This window comes from Tiliqua scincoides, chromosome 16 (assembly GCF_035046505.1).
Source record: "Tiliqua scincoides isolate rTilSci1 chromosome 16, rTilSci1.hap2, whole genome shotgun sequence".
Taxonomy (NCBI): Eukaryota; Metazoa; Chordata; class Lepidosauria; order Squamata; family Scincidae; genus Tiliqua; species Tiliqua scincoides.
Window position 1 is genome coordinate 6,967,217 of NC_089836.1, and position 10,893 is coordinate 6,978,109.

General features: G+C 50.6%; 1 protein-coding gene across 1 annotated transcript; it reads left to right on the forward strand.

Annotated features, from left to right (window-relative positions):
* Positions 1-2,527: 2,527 nt before the first annotated feature.
* Positions 2,528-8,361, forward strand: EDF1 (endothelial differentiation related factor 1). Its single transcript, XM_066610827.1, has 5 exons — positions 2,528-2,641; positions 5,813-5,864; positions 6,303-6,463; positions 7,096-7,189; positions 7,835-8,361. Exons 1-5 carry the CDS (start codon positions 2,564-2,566, stop codon positions 7,894-7,896), a joined length of 447 nt encoding a protein of 148 aa, XP_066466924.1. The 5' UTR covers positions 2,528-2,563; the 3' UTR covers positions 7,897-8,361.
* The last annotated feature ends 2,532 nt before the right edge of the window (positions 8,362-10,893 follow it).

Sequence of the window (10,893 nt, forward strand, 5' to 3'; positions counted from 1 at the left end):
GATATAAATCAAATTTCCTGGGGCCAAAATGTACATGGATGGTTAAAAACAAAGAGTGCCCTTCTACTTTCTGACCCACATTAACCAGATTCCCACATGTGCACCACACAGGGAGGGGTCTTAGGGCCCAATCCTATCCAACTTTCCAGCACTGGTGCAGCTATGCCAATGGGGCATGAGCTGCATCCTGTGATGGGGGGTAGCCACAGAGGCCTCCTCTACATAAGGGGACGTTTGTTCCCTTCCTTGGGGCTGCATTGTGGCTGCACCTGCACTGGAAAGTTGGACAGGATTGGGCCCTCAGTGTCCTGTGTGATCACAGTGTTAGGGCTGTACACATATGTGGATCTCAAGCAGCAGTGCCTTTGTGAGGGAAGGGGACACACACACACACACACACACACAAGCAGACTGCCCTTACCTTTGAAAGATGCCTCCAGCATTCCTCTCCTCCAGTGGAATCTGCTGCTTTCAGCCTTCTGGTCAAAAGAGAAACTGGAACTTCAGAATAGCCTGGAAAGGGGGAGTAAAACTCAGGGAGGTGGGACTGCAGAACCACTCCAGAGATGCAACATCAGGGCCTGGAAAATCAGCAGCAGCACAGAGTAGGCTTAAGACCAGCTCTGAGGCACAGAAAAAGTCACACAGCATACTCTCATTTGTCCCTTTTGATGGGCAACTGCCTCCAAGTTTCCAGGTAATCGGATCCAAGTCTCTAATGTAAACTTTGGAGGGTCAACAATCCGTTAGCGTCTTTGCTCTTTGCCCATCCCCAGGTGGCAGAGTGGACTAGAGCTCTGCAAACTGTAGGGCGGAGTGGGGGACGCAACAAGGTTTTCTTATGGCTTTCCTAGGTAAACAACATTTCTGCAGTGAAAAAAACTTAGCCTAATAGGGAGAAAGGAGCTTGCCCAGACTGTCCCCTTGTTGTGCTAGTTTTCTGCTTGCAGGGAAATTTTATATTTCGAGGAGCAGAAGTGACACAGTCCATTCTACTGCAGGTATATTTTGAAAGTCCAGTTTGGGGGGCTTATGTGGAAGCCTCCGCTCCAGACAGGACAATAAAATGCAAAGAATAGAAAGAGAAGAGCCCAGCAAAGCAGCGATCTGGGTAGTTATGAATTAACAAGCAGGGTTCCCTGTTCTACCCTGCTGGGCAGTTCAGAAACTGATTGCTAGGGAAGGCTGCCATCTACTGGCCAGGAATCAGGACTTCTGTTCACACAGTCAGCAGTCAGATTCATTCACTTTGGAGAGGATAAAAGAGATCTTGACAAAGGTGTGTGCAATACTCACCTTTAGTTCCCCCCCCCCCAAAAAAAAACCTGTAACAGTATTAACCAGTGCAGCATCCAGGCTTTGGGGTTCCACAGGGCTCCTCTACAGACACATGTAGAAATTCTGTGTCACTCAACCTCCAGGCAGAGGTCAGCCCTGTTGCACTCAGTGATGTTTACTTCCAAACTGCAGCCTTAAAAGATCAGGAGCTCTGCCTGCCATTTCGACTGGTCACCAGGAACTGTCTCAACCTGTGGGCACAACCGACTCAGAGTCGAGCGTTGAGGTGCGCAAACGCACCTCTGCCGAGAAGCCACTCCTCTCGCCACCTTGCAGGCGAGCTTCACTTGAAAAGCAGCGTATAAATCCTTTGCTGTTGTTGTCCCAACAGAACGAAGCCGGCATCCTCGGGAGAGGGCAGCCACCGGGCAAGAGCTGCCACGCCTGGCCGAGCTACTCCTGGACCTTGTCTCCTGCCAGCAAGGTGCAGCGACGGGCATTTCTGCAGGCCCCATGAAAACCTCCAGGATTGCTTTGCTCCAGGTCAGCCCTGGAAAGAGGACCTGCCCTACGCAGAGTGAGTACCCAGCACCTTCTCCCAAGGCAGGGCTCAGGTCACCTGCAAGGAACTGGGCAAGGCATGGGGGGGGGGGGGAGAAAAGGAGGCTTATTGGGTTACATAATTACTTTATTTAATTGTACATGTTTATTCATTAGGGTGACTGTTTTTTATTTCATGCAACTTCCTTTTCTATTGGCTTACTCCTGATTTACTATTGGTTTACTATTCACTATTATGGTGCATATTTACTGTGTGTGTGTGATGTATGTATGTATCATGTATCTATATATTTACGTATGTTCTGCTTTAACCCACTTTAGATCAGGCTGCCTGGGGCCTGTTGAACACAGCCTGCTGCTTAGTCCCGCCCCACCACTGCGTTTCCGGCCAATCACAGGGCGACCCCCGAAGATTGGCGTGACGCCTCTGCCTATCACATCGCGAGTCGTGTTTTAGGACCCGTCCGGAACACATGCGAGGTTGGGCCTTGGGCGTTGCCATGACAGAGGTCGAGGGGGCGGGACGCGCCGGAAGGCAGAGCCAATCGGCAGCGAGAGCGGGGGCGGAGAGCGTCATTGTGACGCGCGCGGGGCGGGGCGGGGCCAGGAGGGGTGGGCCGGCCAACGGCGGCGCGGGGCCGCCCCTGAGTGGCGTGCGGCCGGACCAATGGGCGTCGAGCCGAGCTCTCTTTCGTCCCCGCCCCTGGAGGCGGAGGCAGAGGCCATGGCGGAGAGCGACTGGGACACGGTGACGGTGCTGCGCAAGAAGGGCCCCAGCGCGGCCCAGGCCAAGTCCAAGCAGGTGAGGCCCCCGCCGCGCCGCGCCCCTCCCCCAACGGCTCCCCCTCGCGCCCCTCACGGCTCGTCACGTGACAGCCCCGCCCGCCTGCAAAGTTCTGTCAGGGAGGCCGCGCCCCCTTCAGCCCTGGCCACGCCCCTTCCCTGGGCTATTAAGTAGGGATTCTGTTATTAGTAACTGATCAAGTATCAATTGTATCATTAATATTATTGACTAAGATTGCAGTTACTTGTGTTACTATAGTAATCATTAACTATTAACTATAATACACTTAACCTTGTTGATCAATATTAATTAACGATGTGATTAATAATTTATCCTTATTAGTTATGTTATTAATTACATCATTATTGATCAATAAGGTTATTTGTATCATATCCTTATCAATTGTATCAATTAATAAGACATTAAGTACTAATTACATTTACTGTATCATTATTGATTAGTAATAATAATAGTTTTTAATTATCAGTGATAATAGCTATTAAAATTAACTCATTTCCAGGGTGTTTTTATCCTCCCCCAGCAGCTCACCACAGTTCAGATTAATGCAGAACTCATTAAAGAGCACAGGCTGCAATCCTAACCATACTTTCCTGAGAGTAAGCCCCATTGAACAAAATAGGGCTTATTTCTGAGTAAACCTGGTGAGGATCGTGCCCACAATTTAAAAAAGAATTCCCACAGAGCCTAATTAAAGCCACCTTAGAAAGCAATTAATGGCCCAAGTTAGAGCAGGACAGGCAGCAGCAGGAGATCAGCTCCCCCCCTTATTGTTAATTAGCATAAGGAAGGCAAACAACAGTCAGAAAGAAATAAAGACAGTGCACTGGAATGCCCTACGGCTGCAATCCTAGCCACACTTTCTTGGGAGTATACTCCCCATTGACTATAATAGGACTTACTTCTGAGTAGTCAGGCCTAGGATTGGGCTCCAAGTCCCTCACATCAGTGTCTCTCTGGGAGCCCATATCTTAAATAACCTTAGCAGCAGCAGAGCAGCTTACAAAAGGGACTGATTTACTTCTGTAACTGTCAAGCCCATCAGGCCAGAGGTATTCAGGGCACAAGCCCCAGGCTTGAACAGCCCACACCCCCACTTTTTAGCACCATTGCCCACTTGCAAACCCCTGAGTGCTTTCCCCCCAGCTCCTTCCCAATGCCTGGGCTCACCCCCCCCCCCCAAGAGAGTTACTGGGTACTTAGTCCACCCAAACTTTCCAGGGTTCCGGGGGGGGGGAGCCCAGTTTTCTCTGGGAAACTATAACATTCACTCCAGTGCTTCTTATTAAAGCTTCCTCAGGTTGGTAAGTAAGGGAAATTTCTCCACCCTCAAATTGGGTCTCTCAAAGGAGGTTGAGAAAATCCATATAGTTCAAAGGCAGCTAAAAACCCACTTCACTAACTACTCACCACATGAGAGAGTCTCAAGGTTCTCCTCTGCAAGGCCGGTGTTCAGTCAGGCAGTGTCCCACAGCACTCCAGGTGTCAAGCAGAGGCCTTAGAGACTCCCCCTTTTATAGAAAAAGCCCTAGTGGGCACTACCCCATCAAATGATCCTGAATCCTGCTGAGTTTTTACCCAGTCATGATCCAGCAGGGAGCCCATTTTACCCCACTCAGGTATTTGGCATAATTGCCCCCTGACAACACCTGGTCCCTGCCTTACTCATTAGACTTGCCACCTGGTGGGTTTACCCCCTTTTTGAGTATCAGCAATAGCTTTCCACTCTAGCATCTTAAAGTGGCAGTTTCATTCCCCTTTCTGAGCAGACTCTTCCATTGACTTCAGATGGTTTCAACACTTTTATTTCAAACTGGATGTCACAAGAAAGGACTCCTCACACATGTCAGAGCCCCTGAATCTCCCCAAAAGTGCACCCCACTTCAAAGCACCTCCATTCACTCCTTTTTGCAGATGCAATAGCAGGGAGGGGGAAGAGCCCCCCCTATGACCACCTCTGTATATTTTGTTATACCAAAACAATCTTTTCAAAAATGGGGGGGGGGGGGGTGCAAGACACTCAGGCAAGCAGGAGCCTTGCTTATTTTTTGGCTCAGAGCTTGACTCTCTTCTCCATGTATAAAATAAAAGCTTAATATGGTCTTTACTTATATGTAAAATGACCTGACCCTCACTTGTGTCTGTCATTGGTGACAAAAGGCAAACCCTGCTTGAATGTCCAAAAGCAACTTTGGGGCTTTTGAGCTGGGGGGGGGGGAGACAACTAAGAGGACTTGGCATTGAATTGTATAAAGTTACAGGGAGGGTGGTGAGGGGGAATACTTCTCCCCCCTTCACAAGACTAGAACCTATCTTGGAGCTGGTGGGTAGGAGATTTAAGCTAGGCAAAACTCAGGACTTCTTGACAGAGTGCAAAGGGAGTCTGTGGAATTCCCCACCACCAGGTGTACAGATGATTAGTGGCTCGGATCGTCTAAAAAAGGTGGTTGGAGGAGGACAGGTTAAGTGGCTATGGGCGCAATCCTAACCAACTTTCTAGCACTGGCATAGCTGTGCCAGCGGGGCATGTGCTGCATCCTGCATTTGGGGGGCAGTCATGGAGGCTTCCTCAAGCCCTTACCTGGGAGTTGCATTGCCCTTATGTCAGTGCTGAAAAGTTGGTTAGGATTGCGGCCTGTGTTCCTGAATGCTAGTTGTGGGGGAATTGTCTGCGGGAGAGGAGTGTCCCTCTCTCCTGCTTGTGGGCCTCCCAGAGGAACTGTGAAGGGCACAATAGGAAAGAGGGTGCTGGACAAGATGGGCCTGATCCTGACTGATGGCTTCTGGCGTCTGGCAAGCTGCTATTTACAGCGCAGGTGTTTATGAAATAGCTGCCATCTCAACCTTGTTATTTTGTCTTCCTTGCAATTTGAGAGGCTTGTTCTGTGTTTGCAAAACACCATGTAGATCTACTGGGCTCCCAAATCTCCCTTCCTGGCCACGCAGGTTTAGGGTGCAGCTGACCTGGTTCTAGAGCCCCCAGGTGGTTGTGGAACCAGTCAGTTCTTTGGGGGGGGGCAACTTTGGGCAGTCAGGACCCTTCCTGCAGGGTGCTTTGCATGCTGGCAGCCACGTCTCCTGTTGCTGGTGGATTGTTCTTCAAGTGCCCCCACAAAAGGGTCCTTGTCTGTCTTTCAGTCATGACTCTCACTGCTGATTCTTCATTCCCAGGCCGTCCTCGCTGCTCAGAGACGAGGAGAGGATGTGGAGACCTCCAAAAAATGTAAGTCTCTCTCGTTGCTCAGTGGGGCAGAAAACTCCCATCTCTGTATCTGACATAATCCCCCCCAAGCAGGTATAATCGTTCCCTTTGTTTGAGAACGTTCCTCACAAACAGAAACCAGTGTCTTGTTTACCAGTGGGGGGAGGGGGACACAAGGAGCTTTTTAGATCCTGAATTTGGCACCCAAGAGAAGGTTTTTCTTCCATGGAGCCAGAATGTGGAGGTCATCCTGTCAAATTGGTTGTAGTTTTGGGTTGGGCACAAGAAAGTACCTGTGGCCACAACACAGAACTGTTGGAATTTGAAACCAAAGCATAGGAGGGGGCTTGGCCAGAAGATGGGAGAAAGGGCTCTCTGGCCTGCAGCAACAGGATAGGGCAGTTGCTTCAGCATGGGCTTCAGTGGACCTCCCAAGCAGCCTGCTTTTCCACCCTGCAGGGGCAGCCGGCCAAAACAAGCAGCACTCCATCACAAAGAACACGGCCAAGCTGGACCGGGAGACAGAGGAGCTGCACCATGACAGGGTCCCCCTGGAAGTGGGCAAAGTGATCCAGCAGGGCAGACAGAGCAAGGGGCTCACCCAGAAGGACCTGGCCACGGTAGGTGCTGGGCCTGCCAGATAGCAGGACGGAGGTGGTCCGTGTGGAGACTGTGCCCTCCTAGTCCCCTGTGGGAATGGGTCACAAGAAGACATCAAGTGCAAGGCCTCCAGCAGCCCTAACCCAGGCTGGGAGTGTGTGGCCCTGCTTTGGAGCATCTCTAACCACAAACCAGGGTGTTCCTTTGCCTGCCTGTGTGCCTGTCACGTCTCAGAGCCTAATGGTGGAAGGCAGCAGAAGCTTCTATAACTTGATGATGGGAGACATGATAATTTCAATCCTGCTTTTCAGCAGAATCTCCTCTGAAGGAGCTCTCCAGCCATTGCCTGTGATTTGTGTGTCACGGAACTCTGGCTTGGAAGAGGTCTCCCTGTTGAGCACGACAATCCTACCCCGTGGGCTGAAGGGGCCTTGCCATTTTCCTTCTTCCCCATAGCACGCATCCCCCCCCCACAGCTTATGCCACCTTGTTCTGGCTCTCCAACTATGCCCCCTTTCTACACATAAAATGCATGTGCAGCACCATCTAAGTGGAAAGCCTGACTAGGCTGCCTCAGCATCTGGCTATCAGCCAGACTTCTTGAAATGTCTGAGGCAATCTTGAGATGTCTCATCCCAGTTTTGTTTTCTAGAAAATCAATGAGAAACCGCAAGTCATCGCCGACTACGAATCTGGCAAGGCCATTCCCAACAACCAGGTGCTGGGCAAGATCGAAAGAGCCATCAGTGAGTGTCTTCCCTTTTCATAATGCAGCAGTCCCTGTCCAAGTTTGGAAAAGGGTGACTTGTGGCCAGGACCCCTGCAGTTCAGCTGCCAAGGACTCAGCAGGCCCTCTGGCTTCCTGATGGACCAGGGAGAGGCTCCTGGCCCTGGAGATGACAGTAGCATATTTAGAAAAGACCTGCTCCAACTAGCAGCTGCCAGGAAGGGGGGCCGAAAGCCATTTCTTTTCTCTGACCCTGTTCTTGTCTTGTGTTGGATGTTGTCCAAGTTGCCATGCTCTGGGGCTGGGTTTGGAACTGGGAGCACCCACAGGCAATGCAGGCCTTGGATTCAGGGGACCTGGGCTGGAGTTGTGCTTTGCTCAGTTTTGAAAGCAAGATAGGGGAGTGGGTGACTGCAGAGCACTTCGGGTGGCCACCCTGAGCAGCAGCAGGGACACTGGAGAAAGGCAACTGAGGGAGCTCCCCCCCCCCAGGCTCACAGCTGAGCAGATTCCAGGGAGGAGAGCTGGGAAGGCCTCTCTGCCTAAGTCACTGCCAACGAGCTGCATCGCTCAGTGGGTCCAGAGAGAGAAGGGGCCTTGCTGTTACTAAGGCAGCTGTGTGTGTTCCAGCAGTTCCATTCCTGTCTCTTCCTTCTCCTTGCAGGCCTTAAGCTCCGTGGGAGGGACATTGGGAAGCCCCTCGAAAAGGGCCCCAAAGGGAAGTGATGACAAAGCCTCGAAATCAGTTGGCCCCGACTGATCTCGCCTGGCCGTTCCCCCTCCCGGACAGCCAGGATCTCTTTGTTTGCACCAGGCCCAGCAAGACACAGTTGGCCTCGCTCGAGGGGAAACCCGCAGCATCTCGGCCCTGCTGCCAGCCGGCACTCCTCTCTACCAGTAATTCTCTTTCTTTCTCCTGAATGCTCATCCTTTCAGAGACTGAGTTATCCAAAAAGCCTAGTCAAACTGCTGCATCTGATTCCGGCAGGGGCAGAAAAAATTACAAGGTGTTCTGTCTTTTGGTGTTTAGGATCAGCTGATCGCATGGGAGTCTTGGCCTGACTAATTGGTGGGGTAGGGTTCGGGGGTCTGAGAAACACCGTGGGGGGCTTGAATTGCTGCTGTCCATTTGTCTATTCCTTCCAGCTGCTCTAAGGAGACCTTGAATAAAGCTTGTGACCCTCCACCACGGCTGCTTTTCTGTCTTTCTGTCTACTGAGGCTATGCCATTTGGCGGGTGGGGGGGTGTTGTAGTTGCAGAGGCTAAATTCACCTCAACAGGCATACTTGTTAGCAGCCTTTCTGTTTAAGCCCTGCCTACCAACTAAAACTGGTTTGCTACTAAAATCCACAGGAAACTATAATATACGTAGGAGTGAGAAGGGGACCCCAATGTCTGAAACAAACAATTTAGAGGAGAGGGAGAACATGTCTCCCTCCAATTTCTAATCTCACAAATCTCTTCCCCATTCCTGGGGCTGGCAAATAATAAACAGGGAGCAGAAATGTCTGCCCTCCAGTGGACATAAGTGGAAGTGCAACTGGGCAGCCAAATAACCAGGGACACAGGTGTGGAAAGTGCCAATCAAACAGGGAAGAGGAAATTGTGCCCTCATGCCTGGCAATGCAAAATGCTGCCAACAATAAACAAACAGGCATTGGAAAAGTCTGCCCTCCGGTGGACATACGTGGAAGTGCAACTGGGCAACCAAATAACCAGGGCACAGGTGTGGAGGGTGCCAATCAAACAGGGAAGAGGAAGGTGTGCCCTCATGCCTGGCAATGCAAAATGCTGCCAATAATAAAAAACAGGCATTAGAAAAGTCTGCCCTCCGGTGGACATAAGTGGAAGTGCAATTGGGCAACCAAATAACCAGGGCACAGGTGTGGAGGGTGCCAATCAAACAGGGAAGAGGAAGGTGTGCCCTCATGCCTGGCAATGCAAAATGCTGCCAATAATAAAAAACAGGCATTAGAAAAGTCTGCCCTCTGGTGGACATAAGTGGAAGTGCAATTGGGCAACCAAATAACCAGGGCACAGGTGTGGAGGGTGCCAATCAAACAGGGAAGAGGAAGGTGTGCCCTCATGCCTGGCAATGCAAAATGCTGCCAATAATAAAAAACAGGCATTAGAAAAGTCTGCCCTCCGGTGGACATAAGTGGAAGTGCAACTGGGCAACCAAATAACCAGGGACACAGGTGTGGAAAGTGCCAATCAAACAGGGAAGAGGAAATTGTGCCCTCATGCCTGGCAATGCAAAATGCTGCCAACAATAAACAAACAGGCATTGGAAAAGTCTGCCCTCCGGTGGACATACGTGGAAGTGCAACTGGGCAACCAAATAACCAGGGCACAGGTGTGGAGGGTGCCAATCAAACAGGGAAGAGGAAGGTGTGCCCTCATGCCTGGCAATGCAAAATGCTGCCAATAATAAAAAACAGGCATTAGAAAAGTCTGCCCTCCGGTGGACATAAGTGGAAGTGCAACTGGGCAACCAAATAACCAGGGACACAGGTGTGGAAAGTGCCAATCAAACAGGGAAGAGGAAATTGTGCCCTCATGCCTGGCAATGCAAAATGCTGCCAACAATAAACAAACAGGCATTGGAAAAGTCTGCCCTCCGGTGGACATACGTGGAAGTGCAACTGGGCAACCAAATAACCAGGGCACAGGTGTGGAGGGTGCCAATCAAACAGGGAAGAGGAAGGTGTGCCCTCATGCCTGGCAATGCAAAATGCTGCCAATAATAAAAAACAGGCATTAGAAAAGTCTGCCCTCCGGTGGACATAAGTGGAAGTGCAACTGGGCAACCAAATAACCAGGGACACAGGTGTGGAAAGTGCCAATCAAACAGGGAAGAGGAAATTGTGCCCTCATGCCTGGCAATGCAAAATGCTGCCAACAATAAACAAACAGGCATTGGAAAAGTCTGCCCTCCGGTGGACATACGTGGAAGTGCAACTGGGCAACCAAATAACCAGGGCACAGGTGTGGAGGGTGCCAATCAAACAGGGAAGAGGAAGGTGTGCCCTCATGCCTGGCAATGCAAAATGCTGCCAATAATAAAAAACAGGCATTAGAAAAGTCTGCCCTCCGGTGGACATAAGTGGAAGTGCAACTAGGCAACCAAATAACCAGGGACACAGGTGTGGAGGGCGACAATCAAACAGGGAAGAGGAAATTGTGCCCTCATGCCTGGCAATGCAAAATGCTGCCAATAATAAAAAACAGGCATTAGAAAAGTCTGCCCTCCGGTGGACATAAGTGGAAGTGCAACTGGGCAACCAAATAACCAGGGACACAGGTGTGGAGGGCGACAATCAAACAGGGAAGAGGAAATTGTGCCCTCAGGCCTGGCAATGCAAAATGCTGCCAATAATAAAAAACAGGCATTAGAAAAGTCTGCCCTCCGGTGGACATAAGTGGAAGTGCAACTAGGCAACCAAATAACCAGGGACACAGGTGTGGAGGGCGACAATCAAACAGGGAAGAGGAAATTGTGCCCTCATGCCTGGCAATGCAAAATGCTGCCAATAATAAAAAACAGGCATTAGAAAAGTCTGCCCTCCGGTGGACATAAGTGGAAGTGCAGCTGGGCAACCAAATAACCAGGGACACAGGTGTGGAGGGCGACAATCAAACAGGGAAGAGGAAAGTGTGCCCTCATGCCTGGCAATGCAAAATGCTGCCAACAATAAACAAACAGGCATTGGAAAAGTCTG

Coding starts and splice junctions, on each gene's coding strand:
- EDF1 (XM_066610827.1), top strand. CDS start 2,564: ATGGCGGAGAGCGACTGGGACACGGTGACGGTGCTGCGCAAGAAGGGC. Junction 6,464..7,095: donor CCCAGAAGGACCTGGCCACG/GTAGGTGCTGGG, acceptor TTTGTTTTCTAG/AAAATCAATGAGAAACCGCA. Junction 7,190..7,834: donor CAAGATCGAAAGAGCCATCA/GTGAGTGTCTTC, acceptor TTCTCCTTGCAG/GCCTTAAGCTCCGTGGGAGG.